Source organism: Pan paniscus, chromosome 1 (assembly GCF_029289425.2).
Source record: "Pan paniscus chromosome 1, NHGRI_mPanPan1-v2.0_pri, whole genome shotgun sequence".
Taxonomy (NCBI): domain Eukaryota; kingdom Metazoa; phylum Chordata; class Mammalia; order Primates; family Hominidae; genus Pan; species Pan paniscus.
In genome coordinates this window covers 221,784,021-221,799,762 of record NC_073249.2, presented here as the reverse complement: position 1 = coordinate 221,799,762, position 15,742 = coordinate 221,784,021, and the positions used below count along the sequence as shown (strand labels likewise).

Here is a 15,742-nt window from a genome sequence, read left to right as displayed (position 1 = left end):
CACCATGAATCTCAGGGAGGTGGACAGAGGGCTTGGGCTCCGTTCCCCACAGCAGCGTGTGACTCGACTGATAAGAAGGTGTCTTTGTGTGGTTGCCAGGCTGGGCTCATGCAGGAGGGGCAGCTGGGAATTGGGGTTGGGGGCTGGGGTACCCACTTAACCTCCTACCTTGGGGGTAGGGATTCCTGCTCACCGAGGCTGTGGATATGAGGGCTGGGAGCTGCGGAGGGCAGAGGCTTGAGCTGCCCCAGGACACAGGGCCCAATCAGGGGACCCAGGTGGCCCAGCTTCATGCTCTTGTGAGCCTCTGGGGCCTGCTGGGAATCGCTGTGAATTATTCACAAGGCTCAGCTCTCTCGCTGGCGCGTGGGTGAGTGCTGAGGGAGGAAGGGCTCCCGGGCCTGCAGGTGGGAAACTCGATCCTGCCCAGGGAGGCTGTGGGTGGCCACGGGACATGGAAGTGACACGCCGCAGAGGAGCTGGGAGGCTGTGGGTGGCCACGGGACATGGAAGTGACACGCCGCAGAGGAGCTGGGAGGCTGTGGGTGGCCACGGGACATGGAAGTGACACGCCGCAGAGGAGCTGGGAGGCTGTGGGTGGCCACGGGACATGGAAGTGACACGCCGCAGAGGAGCTGGGAGGCTGTGGGTGGCCACGGGACATGGAAGTGACACGCCGCAGAGGAGCTGGGAGGCTGTGGGTGGCCACGGGACATGGAAGTGACACGCCGCAGAGGAGCTGGGAGGCTGTGGGTGGCCACGGGACATGGAAGTGACACGCCGCAGAGGAGCTGGGAGGCTGTGGGTGGCCACGGGACATGGAAGTGACACGCCGCAGAGGAGCTGGGAGGCTGTGGGTGGCCACGGGACATGGAAGTGACACGCCGCAGAGGAGCTGGGAGGCTGTGGGTGGCCACGGGACAAGGAAGTGACACGCCGCAGAGGAGCTGGGAGGCTGTGGGTGGCCACGGGACATGGAAGTGACACGCCGCAGAGGAGCTGGGAGGCTGTGGGTGGCCACGGGACATGGAAGTGACACGCCGCAGAGGAGCTGGGAGGCTGTGGGTGGCCACGGGACATGGAAGTGACACGCCGCAGAGGAGCTGGGAGGCTGTGGGTGGCCACGGGACAAGGAAGTGACACGCCGCAGAGGAGCTGGGAGGCTGTGGGTGGCCACGGGACATGGAAGTGACACGCCGCAGAGGAGCTGGGAGGCTGTGGGTGGCCACGGGACATGGAAGTGACACGCCGCAGAGGAGCTGGGAGGCTGTGGGTGGCCACGGGACATGGAAGTGACACGCCGCAGAGGAGCTGGGAGGCTGTGGGTGGCCACGGGACATGGAAGTGACACGCCGCAGAGGAGCTGGGAGGCTGTGGGTGGCCACGGGACATGGAAGTGACACGCCGCAGAGGAGCTGGGAGGCTGTGGGTGGCCACGGGACATGGAAGTGACACGCCGCAGAGGAGCTGGGAGGCTGTGGGTGGCCACGGGACATGGAAGTGACACGCCGCAGAGGAGCTGGGAGGCTGTGGGTGGCCACGGGACATGGAAGTGACACGCCGCAGAGGAGCTGGGAGGCTGTGGGTGGCCACGGGACATGGAAGTGACACGCCGCAGAGGAGCTGGGAGGCTGTGGGTGGCCACGGGACAAGGAAGTGACACGCCGCAGAGGAGCTGGGAGGCTGTGGGTGGCCACGGGACATGGAAGTGACACGCCGCAGAGGAGCTGGGAGGCTGTGGGTGGCCACGGGACATGGAAGTGACACGCCGCAGAGGAGCTGGGAGGCTGTGGGTGGCCACGGGACATGGAAGTGACACGCCGCAGAGGAGCTGGGAGGCTGTGGGTGGCCACGGGACAAGGAAGTGACACGCCGCAGAGGAGCTGGGAGGCTGTGGGTGGCCACGGGACATGGAAGTGACACGCCGCAGAGGAGCTGGGAGGCTGTGGGTGGCCACGGGACATGGAAGTGACACGCCGCAGAGGAGCTGGGAGGCTGTGGGTGGCCACGGGACATGGAAGTGACACGCCGCAGAGGAGCTGGGAGGCTGTGGGTGGCCACGGGACATGGAAGTGACACGCCGCAGAGGAGCTGGGAGGCTGTGGGTGGCCACGGGACATGGAAGTGACACGCCGCAGAGGAGCTGGGAGGCTGTGGGTGGCCACGGGACATGGAAGTGACACGCCGCAGAGGAGCTGGGAGGCTGTGGGTGGCCACGGGACAAGGAAGTGACACGCCGCAGAGGAGCTGGGAGGCTGTGGGTGGCCATGGGACATGGAAGTGACACGCTGCAGAGGAGCTGGAAGGCTGGACAGCCTCGGGGAGGCTCAGCTAATTCCAGGTCTACACCTTGGGGTGTTATAACAGGAAGCGCTTGAGATTGCAGGAATGTCCTGCACGTCCCCCACACCTCCCCGTCTGTCCCGTTCATGGGGCCAAGTCTTCCCAGAAGCAGAGGACTTGTCACAGTGACCTCGGGGCTGCTACCACGCGGGACCCTCCCTCTGAGCCCTTGTAGAAAAGAGATCTCTCATACAAAAATAGCCGGGCGTGGTGGCGCGTGCCTGTAATCCCAGCCACTCAGGAGGCTGAGGCAGGAGAATCGCTTGAACCCGGCAGACGGAGGTTGCCGTGAGCCAAGATTGAGCCATTGCACTCCAGCCTGGGCAACAAGAGTGAAACTCTGTCTCAAGGGGGAAAAAAAAAGAAAAAGAAAAAGAAAAGGCATCTCTCAGTTGGGAGGCATGGGGCTGGCAGGAGCCGGGCTGGGCAAGTCCCAGGCTCTGGGTCTCAGGGAGATTGAGTTGGGAGGATTGGCCCTCCCGGCAGGAGCTCCAGTGGCTGATGGAGGGGAACAAGGGGTCCAGACCCCTAATCAGGGCAGAGTGAGGAGGGGCAAAGAGCAGGTGGCCCCAAGGCCGGTGGCCATCCTCCCAGGAGGGTCCTGGAGCCCAGGAGCTCACTCTGCCCCCCTCACACCTGCTTCTGGCTGCCCCAGGGCCTGAGCAGCTGGGCAGGGCTGTGGGGCTCGGGGAGCTGGGGATCAGCTGGGACCCTGAGGCTTAAGCTTCCAGGCTGGGGAGTGAGGAGGCTCCAGGCTCTTCCCCTGGGCTCGTGGGTGCTGCCAGTCACAGCAAGCTGGAAAACCAGTTAGTCCAGAGATTTTATCAACTTCAGCAGGTGCCTCCTTCCCCGAAAGCCTCCCCTACCCCCGACCAGACTAGACTGGAATGGGATTGGAAAGTACCTGGGGCTGGGTACGGTGGCTCATGCCTGTAATCCCAGCACTTTGGGAGGCCGAGGCAGGTGGATCACCTGAGGTCAAGAGTTCAAAACCAGCCTGACCAACATGGTGAAACCCCGTCTCTACCAAAAATACAAAAATTAGCTGGGCATGTGGCTGGGCTATGCCTGTACAGGTGGCCCATGCCTATAATCCCAGCTACTTGGGAGGCTGAGGCAGGAGAATCACTTGAACCAGGGAGGCGGAGGTTGCAGTGAGCCCAGATCATGCTATTGCATTCCAGCCTGAGCAACAGAGCAAGATTCTGTCAAAAAAAAAAAAAAAAAAAAAAGAGGAACGAACGAAAGAAAGGAAGAAAGGAAGGAAAGAAAAGAAAGAAAAGAAAAAGAACCTGGTGCTGAGTATCTTCTAGGGGTCTGGCACCACCCAGTGTCATCTGAGCCACACAGCCACCCCGAGCAGTAGCTATGTAATCAGCCCATTTTACAGATGGACTCATTCAACTAATGTTTATTGAGCATCTTCTATGTGCCAGGCAATATTCTAAATGCCAGTGATACGCTGGTGAACCAGACAAGCTTCCCTGCCTTGTGGAGCTGACAGGTACAGAAATGGTGTTTTAGAGAGGCTGATTCACCAGCTGTGGTCACCACTGGCTTGCTGTGTGGCCTTGAGCAGGCTGTACCTCCTCTCTGGGTCTCTCTCCCACTCCTGGTCCAGGTCCTAATCACTCAGGGCCTTTCAAGTCCACCAGAGACTTCCCCTTTTCCCTTCCTTTGTGCAAGGCTTCATGGAGCCTGGCTGCTCCCACGGCCCAGGGGTTCAGGCAGCCCCCACCTGGGACAGAAAGGGAGTTTCTTGGGAAGCACCAGCAGCTCTCAGCTTAGAGAGCCCCAGGGCCCAGGGCTCAACTCTCCCCCTTAGAAGGCTGGAGGCTGTGCCTGGGGTGGTCCCTTTCCCCACTAGGCCCCTGATTCTCTGCCACAGGCCGTGGGGGCTCATTCCTTTTTAATCACCAGCCCCAGGTCTACCCTTGGTGTCTGTCAGTTCACCTGGCAGCAGGGCGTGGGGGCAGGGCCTGTGTCCGCACTGAGGAGGTGGCTGCCGTCCTTGACCCCCTGACCTACGTGGAGGCTCTGGGAAAGGAAGGGCCTGGTGGAGTCCGGAGAAGCCCCTCACAGCAGGAGACCATCTCGTGTCACCACCAGCAGCTCCTGGTCCCAGCTGTCGTCTAACCGGGGCTAGTGCCCCTGCCCTACCCTTCTAAGGGGGAGAGCTGAGCCTCGGGCCCTGGGGCTCTGTAAGCAGCACGCTGCTGGGGCATCCTAGGGCTTCTGAGAAACCCCCTTTCTGCCTCACGTGGGGGCTACCTGAACCCCTTGGGCTCAGCTGGGCCATGGGAGCAGCCAGGCTCTGTGAGGCTGTGCACTACAGAACGGAAAAGGGGAAGTCCCCAGTAAGCCTGAAAGGCCCTGGCCTTCACCCGCAGCCTTTGAAAACACAAGTCCTGCTGGGTGCGATGGCTCACACCTGTAATCCCAGCACTTTGGGAGGCTGAGGCGGGCGGAACACGAGGTCAGGAGTTCAAGACCAGCCTGGCCAACATGAAGAAACCCCGTCTCTACTAAAAAATACAGAAATTAGCCGGGCGTGGTGGCACGTGCCTGTAGTCCCAGCTACTCGGGAGGCTGAGGCAGGAGAATTGCTGGAACCAGGGAAGCGGAGGTTGCAGTGAGCCAAGATCGCGCCACTGCACTCCAGCCTGGGCAACAGAGTGAGACTCCATCTCAAAAAAAAAAGAAAAAAGAAAAAGAAAAGAAAAGACAATGCAAGTCCTGGTCTGGTGCAGTGGCTCATGCCTGTAATCCCAGCACTTTGGGAAGCTGAGGCGGGCGGATCACGAGGTCAGGAATTTGAGGCCAGCCCGGCCGATACGGTGAAACCCCATCTCTACTAAAAAATACAAAAATTAGCCGGGCATGGTGGTGGGTGTCTGTAATCCCAGCTACTTAGGAGGCTGAGGCAGGATAATTGCTTGAACCCGGAAGGCGGAGGTTGCAGTGAACTAAGATCGCGCCGCTGCACTCCAGCCTGGGCGACAGAGCAAGACTCCATCTCAGGAGGAAAAAAAGTTAGCCGGGTGTGGTTGTTCCTGCCTGTAGTCCCAGCTACTTGGGAGGCTGAGGCATGAGAATCACTTGAACCCAGGAGGCAGCGGTTGCAGTGAGCTAAGATTGTGCCACTGCATTCCAGCCTGGGCAACAGAGCAAGACTCCATTTCAAAAAAAAAAAAAAAAAGAACAAGTCCCATCACAGGCTTCTGACCACTGACAGGGAAGGCTGCTCACTTCCTTACAATGGCCCAGAGGCCATCCCTCCTCCAGGCTGTGGTCCCGTCCAACAGGCCAGCGCCCCTGCCTTCACAGAGGCTGATCGCTCTGCAGGGATCAGAGATCCCCGCCTGCACCCTGCCTTCCTCCAAGTCTTTGCCCAGACCTCACCTCAGCAAGGCCAACCCTGAGCCTTGCTGAAATTGTCAACCGCACCCATGATGCCCACTCACTCTCCCACTGGCCTTGTTCCCTGCTGCCCTTTTTCTTTGAGACTTGAGTCTCGCTCTATCGCCCAGGCTGGAGTGCAGTGGCGCGGCTCACTGCAACCTCCACCTCCCAGGTTCAGGTGATTCTCCTGCCTTAGCCTACCGAGTAGCTGGGATTATAGGTGCATATGGCACCACACCCGGCTAATTTTTGTATTATTAGTAGAAATGGGGTTTCACCATGTTGGCCAGGCTGGTCTCCAACTCCTGAACTCAGGTGATCCGCCCGCCTCGGCCTCCCAAAGTGCTGGGATTACAGGCATGAGCCACTGCACCCGGCCTCCCAGCCGCCCTATGGTTGCCTGGCTTTGCGTTCTGTGTGCATCCTGCGTGACAACCAAAAGCTAACCCCTAGGAGAAACCCCTGAGACACGTTCCATCTCTTCACTCCCTGCATGCCCGGATTTCCAGCCAGGCCCTTCATCACACAGACAGATGTGTGTTTACATCCCGTCTGTCCCTGACTAATGAGGCCAGGGGCTTTGTCTTCCCGGCTCTGTATGCCCAGAGCCTGACTCCAGTAAACGTCTGCCGAATGAGTAGGGTATGGAATCCCAGGGACTTGTCCACTCTGCCTACAGCTCATTGCATGTGACCCTAGACAAAACTCCCCTCTGAGCATTCCCAAGCCTGTCTGGCAAGTGGACCTAACCTGCCCTACCAGGCTGAGGCCATGAGTGAAGAGAGATCCCCTACTCCTGGCCTGGATGTCCCTTCTCATATTTATTCATTCAACAAAAAGCAACTGGGTGCACCCAACTGCCCGGCCCCTCATCACGTCAGCCATACATTCTTCTATCCACGTGTGTATGGGTCTGAGGAATAGGAGAACAAGATCATTCAGGAGTGACAAGTGCTGTGTAGTGAAATGAGCAGTTTGGTAGGAAGCGATGGGGATGGTTCTTGAAATTGAGGGGTCAGGGAAGCCAGGTGTCTTTGAGGAGAGGAGAGCTGAGACCCTAATGAAAAGAGGGTGGGCCTCGCAGCCCTGCCTTGATGGAACTGGCAGTGATGCGGGGAGGTGTAGAGGCCTCAGGTGGGGTCAAATGTGGCCTAATTAGGGGCCAGGAGGAAGACCTGGGAGGCTGGGAGAGTTGCAGGCAACTGTAGGCTTCTGGAACTATTCCATGCTAGCTGACGGGCTGGGGTGTAGAACCTTTCTCAAATCAGGGCTGCATTTCTTCCCTGGGCCAGGCCTACTCGGGAATCTTTTAACATAGGCCGGGAAGTTTGACTGGAGGACACCGAGAGCCATAGAGCCACCATAGGCTCGGTGAATTTCAATTCAAAGCAGTCACAGGCCGCAGCTGGACTGATCCTCGGATGGAGAGCCTCTTCCTGGCCTCCCTCTGGGGAGGCATGACTGGCAGTGGGGAGGGCCGCGGGAATCATTCTTCAGCCCGGGTCTGGCCCCATGGGCAGCTCACTCCCTGCAGCGGCGCTGGCAGTCAGCTGGCACCAGTCTCCGCCGGAGATTCCCACAGCCCACACGGGCAACCCATGTTTCTTTTGTGTAATCAGAGGTGACTTGATGAATAGTTACAGTTCATCCATAGCATCTTTGTTCCCAGGAGAAAGAAAACAAATCATGATTTATATGATCATCGCCAGGGCGCCTCTGACCTACAAAGAGGGTTTGGGTCAAAGCCAGGGCAAAGGGCAAGGGCTTGGTCTGGGAGCACTTTTCTGCAGCTGTCACGGTGGTCGGGGCTAGAGCTGGCAGGGGTCTGGGAGTCAGAGGTCTCCCCCAAGACCCATCCTCTCCCCTCTAGGTAGTGTTCCCCACAACAGAAATGGTGCCCAGCCTGGCTCATACTTGGCAGGACCTGGACACTCCAGGCCAGCCATAGACCCTCCTGGTGGCTGGTCCTCCCAGGCACAGGGAAGGATCCTAAAGTTCAGCAATGGCTGTGCGCCAGGCACCAGGCCTGTGCTCAGGGCTCTGCCAGCACTTCTCAGGCACTCCGCATGAGGTCAGGATGACAACTGTTGCCCCCATTTCATGGATGGGTTTGGGAAGACAAAGAGACAAGAAGCAAGACTGTGGCACAGCTCAAAGGCATGGGACTTGAGCCAGGTCCTCCTTATAGCGAAGCCGGGGCCCTCCCTGCAGGTCCTCCTGCGGGGCTGTGCCCCAGCAGCTGGCAAAGAGTGTTCCTGAGTTCCCAGCAGTGAGGTCTGCGGGAGAAGGGCGGTGGTCTGTGCGGTGGGAGGGAGGGAGGCAGAGGGACAGACCAACCAAGAGCAGAAGGGGTGTAGACGTGGCACATTTGGAGTCAGAAGCAGGCTCTGCATGAGACGCAGGCTCTGCATGAGATGCAGCCTCAAATCGGGGCTCTGCCTCTTTCTCGCAGAGTGATCTTAGCTCTCTGTGCCTCAGTTTCCTCATCTGTACCAGGAGAACAATGCTAACACCTGTCCTGTGGGGTTGTTACAAGGACCAGCTGAGAGAACGTGTGTGTTGTACTCATCACAGTGCTTGAGACAGAGTAATCATTCAGTAAATGGTGGCTGCTATCACTATTATTATTTACTATTATTACTTTTATTAATTCCTCTCTCCAGTGATGGGAATTTTATTTTCTTATTTATTTACTTATTTATTTATTTTAGAGGCAGGATCTTGCTCTGACACCCGGGCTGGAGTGCAGTGGTATGATCATAGTTCCCGGCAGCCTCAACTTCCTGGACTGAAGTGATCCTCCCTCCTCAGCCTCCTGAGCGGCTGGGACTACAGGTGTGCACCAACACACCTGGCTCATTTTTGTATTGTTTGTAGAGAATGGCGGTCTCTCTATGTTGCCCAGGCTGGTCTCGAACTCCTAGGCTCAGGCAGTCCTCCTGCTTTGGCCTCCGAAGGTGCTTGGATTCCAGGTGTGTGATGAGAATTTCATTTTGGTCCTTATGCTCATCCATATATTTGTAATACTCCCCAGTGACTGTGAGAGTGCCCATTGTTCTTCTTGTCCTCAGGCCAAGGTGGAGGGGGATGTTGAGCCAGGATCCCTTCCCCCCCAGCCCAACAGCATATCTGCCCCATGTTCTGGGGTATTCCAAGGGGATGTTGAGCCAGGATCCCCTCCCCCCCAGCCCATCAGCGTATCTGTCCCATGTTCTGGGGTATTCCAAGCTGGAGGCTCTCACTCCATAATGGGGCGCGTGAGTGCAGATGGTGAAATACTAACAAGAATGGTGATGAGCTCCAGCACTTACTGAGGGCTCATTCCGTGCCAGGAACTTGGGCTGGGAGTGCCAGCCAGCGGCCCTGCAGGAGGCTGTGGGTACCACTGCCCCCTGCTGCTCAGATCCTGCTTGGTGCCAGCTTCTCAGACCTTCTCCGGCTGGCTGGGCACCCCTGGGTCATGGATCTCTGCCAAGTGGGGGGTGCTGGGAGAGCAGAGCTCACCGCAGGTCTGGCCCCCCACCAGCTGTGCAGACCGCCGTGGGCCTCTACAGAAAGAACCCAGTGGGCCCCCACCAGCCCCCGATCCCCAAGACCCCGGCACTCACTGTGCCTTGGTTACGGGGTGAATAATTTAGACCGCTGAGTGTCAGTCATGAAATATTCAACAGCCTGTTCCTGACGCAGCAGCATGTGAGTGTGCGTGGGGGGTGACGCTGGTGCTGGGGTGTGGAGGCTGGCAGCCACGAGCCAGCATGTTTCTGAAGATAGATACGTAGCTGTGTCTTCTGTCTCCCTCATCTGTGTTGACGGGACCCCCTCTGGATCACCAGGCATGGTGCCTGCTCCCCGCACCATCATGAAGTGCCGGGCTCAGCATCAGCCCCAGCAAATGGCAGCCCTGTGTCTAGCGAGTGGGGAGGGAGGAGAAATCAGTGAGTAGAGGTCCATGGGGGCTGCAGACAGCCTTGGGGTCTCAGGAGTCAAGGAAGTAGACAGAGAACCAGGGCTTTAGGGACAGGGAGATGCCAGCTGGGAGGGTCTCAGGATGCGTGTGAGAGGGAGGAAGAGGGCACACGTGACAGGGGTTAGAAGAGGGGCTAAGTTGTGTTGGGAACAAGAGGGTGGATGGGCAAAGGGGGGTAGCCTGGTGCACGTTGATGGGCAGGCAACAAGTGGATGGGCAGTTGGATGGGTGAGCGAGGGATGAATGTGGGGTGGAGCATGTGGTTGATCTGGGGGGTGAAACACTGGGGGAGGTAGATGGGCAGGATGTGAAGTCCTGTGAAGAACTGGCCTCCTAAGCACAAAAGGTGAATTGGAACCCAATAGGTCGCGGCCCCCCACCTGGAGCTTCTCCTGGGTCTGGGGATAGGTTGTGGCTCCACCTAGTGTCCTTCGGTGGTAACTGCACCCTGACTGTTCACCTGGACACACCAGGCCAGCCATAGACCCTCCTGGTGGCTGGTCCTCCCAGGCACAAGGAAGGATCCTAAAGTTCAGCAATGGCTGTGCGCCAGGCACCAGGCCTGTGCTCAGGGCTCTGCAAGCACTTCTCAGGCACTCTGCACAAGGTCAGGATGACAACTGTTGTCCTCATTTCATGGATGGGTTTGGGAGGACAAAGAGACAAGAAGCAAGACTGTGGCACAGCTCAAAGGCCCCCCTCTGGGCTGGGAGAGCAAGGATAAGGGACAGTGACAGCCGAAAGCTAGGCCCTAGGAGAAGCCCCTGAGACACATTCCAGCTCTTCACTCCCTGCATGCCCATATTGCCGGCCAGGCCCTGCATGCACAGACAGATGGGTGTTCAAATGCCACTTACCAGCTGTGTGACCATTGATTGTCCATTGATTGAATTCTGATTCTGGCAGGTCCCCTGCTAGGTGCCTTACCGGTGTAATCTCAGTTGATGGTCACAGTAATAGTTGATGGCCGGGCGCGGTGGCTCACACCTGTAATCCCAGCACTTTGGGAAGCTGAAACAGGTGGATCACTTGAGCTCAGGAGTTCGAGACTAGCCTGGCCAAGATGGCAAAACTGGGTTTCTACTAAAAATACAAAAATTAGCCAGGCGTGGTGGCACATGCCTGTAGTCCCAGCTGCTTGGGAGGCTGAGGCAGGAGAATGGCTTGAACCCAGGAGGCAGAGGTTGCAGTGACCTGAGATTGCGCCATTGCATTCCAGCCTGGATGACAGAGCAAGACTCCGTCTCAAAAATAAAAATAAAAAAGAAGAACCTGCTTGCTAGTGCCGTAGCCCAGAGCTAGCACAGCAGAAGCATTCAGTACATAGTGGACATCCCGAGGGCTGCCAGATTAACAAAAACAGCAACAACCAAACCCAGGACGTTTGACTAGCTTTGAATCTCAGATAAACAAGCTGTACTTTAGTATAAGTATGTCCCATGCAATATTTGGGATATAGAATACTAAAGCATTATCTGTTTATCCGAAATTCAGATTGAATTGTGTGAACTGCATTTTGTCTGGCAACCCTTACCACCCTGCCCTCTGGGAACTCAAGTCTTCTGGGGGAGGCAAAGGTCAAAATCAGTTATGGTCAACCAAGCATGACAGGTCATGCTCAAGTGGCCCTGGGCAGTGTGGGGTAGAGGCCAGCAAGGGGGAAATAAATCAGGGTGGCCCTCATGGAGGAGGGATGGGTACTGAGTCTTCAAGAGGGAGGAGGATAGAAGGACATTCCAGATGGAGGGGGCACACAATGAAAGGGATAGAGGTCAGACACAGCAGGTGTGGGGATTCATGGTGACAGTGGGTGAGAGGGGAGGAGAGGCCAGCTCACCACATCTTTGTAGACCTCGGTTAAAAAGTGGGACTGAGCCTGGGTGTGGTGGCTCTGTAATCCCAGCACTTTGGGAGGCTGAGATGGGCGGATCACGAGGTCAGGAGTTCGAGACCAGCCTGGTCAACATGGTGAAACCCTGTCCCTACTAAAAATACAAAAAATAAGCGGGGCGTGGTGGCACATGCCTGTAATCCCAGCTACTCAGGAGGCTGAGGCAGAAGAATCGCTTGAACCCGGGAGGCAGAGGTTGCAGTGAGCCAAGATCGAGCCACTGCACTCCAGCCTGGGCGACAGAGCTAGACTTCTTCTCAAAAAAAAAAAAAAGTAGGACTGAGGGCAGGGCGGTGCTGGGTGGGACGCCCTCAGGGACCTCTGAGGGAGGGTGGCTCAGGACTCAGTCCAGGGGGAGCCCCCCGGGCAGCAGCGGGCCGGTGACAGGGCCCTTTCCCACCCACTCTCCCTGCCGTCCAGGGCTCCCCGGGACGGGATGGGGGCGGGTAAGAAGGCCTCGGAGGGGGTGAGGCGCTGAAAGCCCACGGTGGGCGCTGTGTCTCCGCAGGGGAGTGAATGCCCAAACCAAGAACGGTGCCACGCCCCTGTACCTGGCGTGCCAGGAGGGCCACCTGGAGGTGACGCAGTACCTGGTGCAGGAATGCGGCGCAGACCCGCACGCGCGCGCCCACGACGGCATGACCCCGCTGCACGCCGCGGCGCAGATGGGCCACAGCCCCGTCATCGTGTGGTTGGTGAGCTCCAGGCCCGGGCGGGGAGGAGGGGAGGCGGGGCGGAGCCGGCAGGGCGGGGAGTGGAGGGAGCGGGGCCATCAGGGGTGGGGCGGGGGGCCGGGGGCGGGGCCAGGAGGTACAGGGGGCGGGGCCTACAGGGGCCTGGCGCCCAGCCCCCGCCCCTCTCTCCCCGCCCGTCCCGCCCAGGTGAGCTGCACCGACGTGAGCCTGTCCGAGCAGGACAAAGACGGCGCCACCGCCATGCACTTCGCGGCGAGCCGCGGCCACACCAAGGTGCTCAGCTGGCTGCTGCTGCACGGCGGGGAGATCTCGGCTGACCTGTGGGGCGGGACCCCGCTGCACGACGCCGCCGAGAACGGGGAGCTAGAGGTCAGCGCGGGCCCGGGGTGGGGGCGCGCGCCCTCTGCTGGCACCGCGCTCTCAGCACGGCCCTGCCCGGGCGCGGGGGTCCCAGCTCGCGGCCGCGGCCGGGTCCTCACTGCGTGCCCCCGCAGTGCTGCCAGATCCTGGTAGTGAACGGCGCGGAGCTGGACGTCCGCGACCGCGACGGGTACACGGCCGCCGACCTGTCGGACTTCAACGGCCACAGCCACTGCACCCGCTACCTGCGCACGGTGGAGAACCTGGTACGATCCCTGAGCTGCTCCTGTCGCATTCTTTCTTCTCGCCCCTCCACCCCAGTGGTGGGTGTCGTCACCCCTTTTACCAAGGAGGAAGCTGAGGTTCAGGGACGTGAAGCCCGCTACCCCACACGACCTCTCAGCCCAGAACCACTGCCTACTGGGGACTGAGGGAGTAGAGGCACAAAGGTCAACGGAAAGAGGACAGGGAAGACCAGAGTCGCCCCAAGGGGTAAGGCTGGAGAAATCACAAGACAGGACCCACTGGGAATAGGCAGGCTCATTCACCTACCCATAGACATTAGCTTGGATATAACTCACAGCCACCCTCTGCAGAAAAGAGTGTAAGTGTCCCGTTCCACATATGGATAAAGTGAGTCTGCGGGGCACCAAGATGGCATCACCAGTAAGTGTTAGAGTGGAGAACCTACCTTGATGGCCTGGCCAGGAGGCACCTCTCAGCCCCTGCACCATACATTTGCTGACTTCATGGCTGGGTCATAACTGGAAACCCACGCTACTCTTTTTAAATTATGTTATTATGGTGAGACAGCCATGAAGTGACCCAGTGGGACTTGAACTCAGCTGTGGATGTCTCCAAGTGCAGGGCTCTGCACCGTCTGGTACAATGCCTGCTATGAGGCAATAGGCAGGGAAGAGAGTGGGCCTCGCAGCCAACCCGAAAAGGATGCGGACCAACTCCATGGGGCAGCCTGGCCATGGAGGGGCTGTGCAATGAGGCCCGGAGGGAAGAAGGCAGATGGTCTGTGCCCTGAGCACCGTCTGTCCATCTGCCCTCCCCCCGCCCCCCAGCACAGGGGGATGGTCCTGGCTCTGGGGGCTGCAGAACACAGCAAGGCCCAGAGGCCAGAGGCTGCAGGTGGGCCTGAGGATGAACTTCCCCCCGCGAAAGAGTCTCTGGAAGAGAATGAATGGCCCAGCAGGTAGTGAGCACTCTGTCACTGGGTATATAAGCTGGGATGGACACTGGGAAGGGCATTTCTGCATCAATGGTGGGTCCCCTTCAGTTAAGAGTGTCTGTGACTCTGTTGAGGGACCGTGGGGGGTGGCACCAGAGCCCAGGGCACCTGAGGGCCTCTCTGGATGCAGCTGCTAGCAGTCATAGGACAGCAAACACTATTCATTGGATTCTGACATAGGCAGGCACCCTGCCGAGTGCCTTAAAGGTGTAATCTCCGTTACTCTTCACAGTACATTAAAAAAATAGTTGGCCGGGTGCAGTGGCTCATGCCTGTAATCCCAGCACTTTGGGAGGCAAAGGCAGGCAAATCACGAGGTCAGTAGATCGAGACCATCCTGGCCAACATGGTGAAATCCCGTCTCTACTAAAAATACAAAAAAAAATTTAGCCAGGTATGGTAGCACACGCCTGTAGTCCCAGCTACTCGGGAGGCTGAGGCAGGAAAATCGCTTGAACCCAGGAGACGGAGGTTGCAGTAAGCCAAGATTGCGCCACTGCACTCCAGCCTGGTGACAGAGCAAGACTCCGTCTAAAAAAAAAAAAAAGGCCGGGCACGGTGGCTCACGCCTGTAATCCTAGCACTTTGGGAGGCTGAGGCGGGCAGATCACAAGGTCAAGAGATCGAGACCATTCTGGCCAACATGGTGAAACCCCGTTTCTATTAAAAATATAAAAATTAGCTGGGCATGGTGGTGGGTGCCTGTTGTCCCAGCTACTTGGGAGGCTGAGGCAGGAGAATCGCTTGAACCCGGGAGGCGGAGGTTGCAGTGAGCCGAGATCACGCCACTGCACTCCAGCCTGGGTGACAGAGCAAGATGCTGTCTCAAAAAAAAAAAAAAAAAAAAAGGTTGAGAGGCCATGTGGGGTGGCTCATGCCTGCACTTTGGGAAGCTGAGGCGGCGGGTGGATCACCTGAAGTCAGGGTTCGAGACCAGCCTGGTCAACATGATGAAACCCCATCTCTACTAAAAATACAAAAATTAGCTGAGTGTGGTGGCGGGCGCCTGTAATTCCAACTACTTGGGAGGCTGAGGCAGGAGAATTGCTCGAACCCGGGAGATGGAGGCTGCAGTGAGCCGAGACCGCGCCACTGCACTCCAGCCTGGGCGACAAGAATGAAACTCTGTCTAAAAAAAAAAAAAAAAAAAGTTGACAATATGGCATTTACTGGGCGCCATGTCCTGGAGCTCAGCAGAGCAAGTAGTGCTGTTATCCCCATTTGCAGATAAAGAAAGTTAGGCACAAAAAGCATAGGTGACTCTCCCGAAATAGCTAGTAAGTCAGGGAGGGGAAGTCTGAAGCCACTGTCCCAGACTGCAGAGCTGGGTGGCTCAGGCCAGGCGCAGTACACCTGCTGTGGCCCAGCCTCTTATCTGCTGCCTACAGGGGTCAGGGCTTGGTGCCCTCAGCACCCACTGCTGTTGGCCAGCTAAAGAGCACCTTCAGGTGCTGCCCACGCCACCTCCTATGGCTCCCCTGATTCCTGCGGTAGGCAGCAGGGCCTGGTCCCCTGGAATGGGTGGGGTATGTGTGCCCTGGTCCCCTCACCCAAGCAGGCCCAGCTGCGGCAGGGACAGATCCAAGCCACAGAAGACGCTGGCCCAGAAAAGGCAAACACTCCCACAGAGCCCCTAATTACGGGGCCAATGAGCGCAGCCGCTGAGCCGTTACCTGGTGCCAGGCCTGCCTCTCTCTCCCAGAGGGCCTGTGACACTTCTTAGGCAGGGAGGGGGCATGGGGCAAGGAGGAGCAGGCCTGGGCAGGAGGCAGCGGAGCAAGCGGGCTTGCCGGCAGCAGGGGCAGCATGGCAATGTAAGCAGGGCCCCCACCACAGCCCCCTCT

General features: G+C 58.3%; 1 protein-coding gene across 6 annotated transcripts in view; it reads left to right on the top strand.

Annotated features, from left to right (window-relative positions):
* ESPN (espin) overlaps positions 1 to 15,742 on the top strand; it is a 37,933-nt gene that overhangs the window by 5,123 nt on the left and 17,068 nt on the right. For 4 of the 6 annotated variants that reach the window (XM_034954260.4, XM_034954252.4, XM_034954244.4 and 1 more), the window contains exons 3-5: positions 12,112 to 12,298; positions 12,485 to 12,667; positions 12,793 to 12,924. In XM_034954260.4, the coding sequence (XP_034810151.1) occupies positions 12,112 to 12,298; positions 12,485 to 12,667; positions 12,793 to 12,924 (502 nt within the window). The other 2 variants (XM_034954231.3, XM_063601988.1) reach the window with 2 other exon arrangements.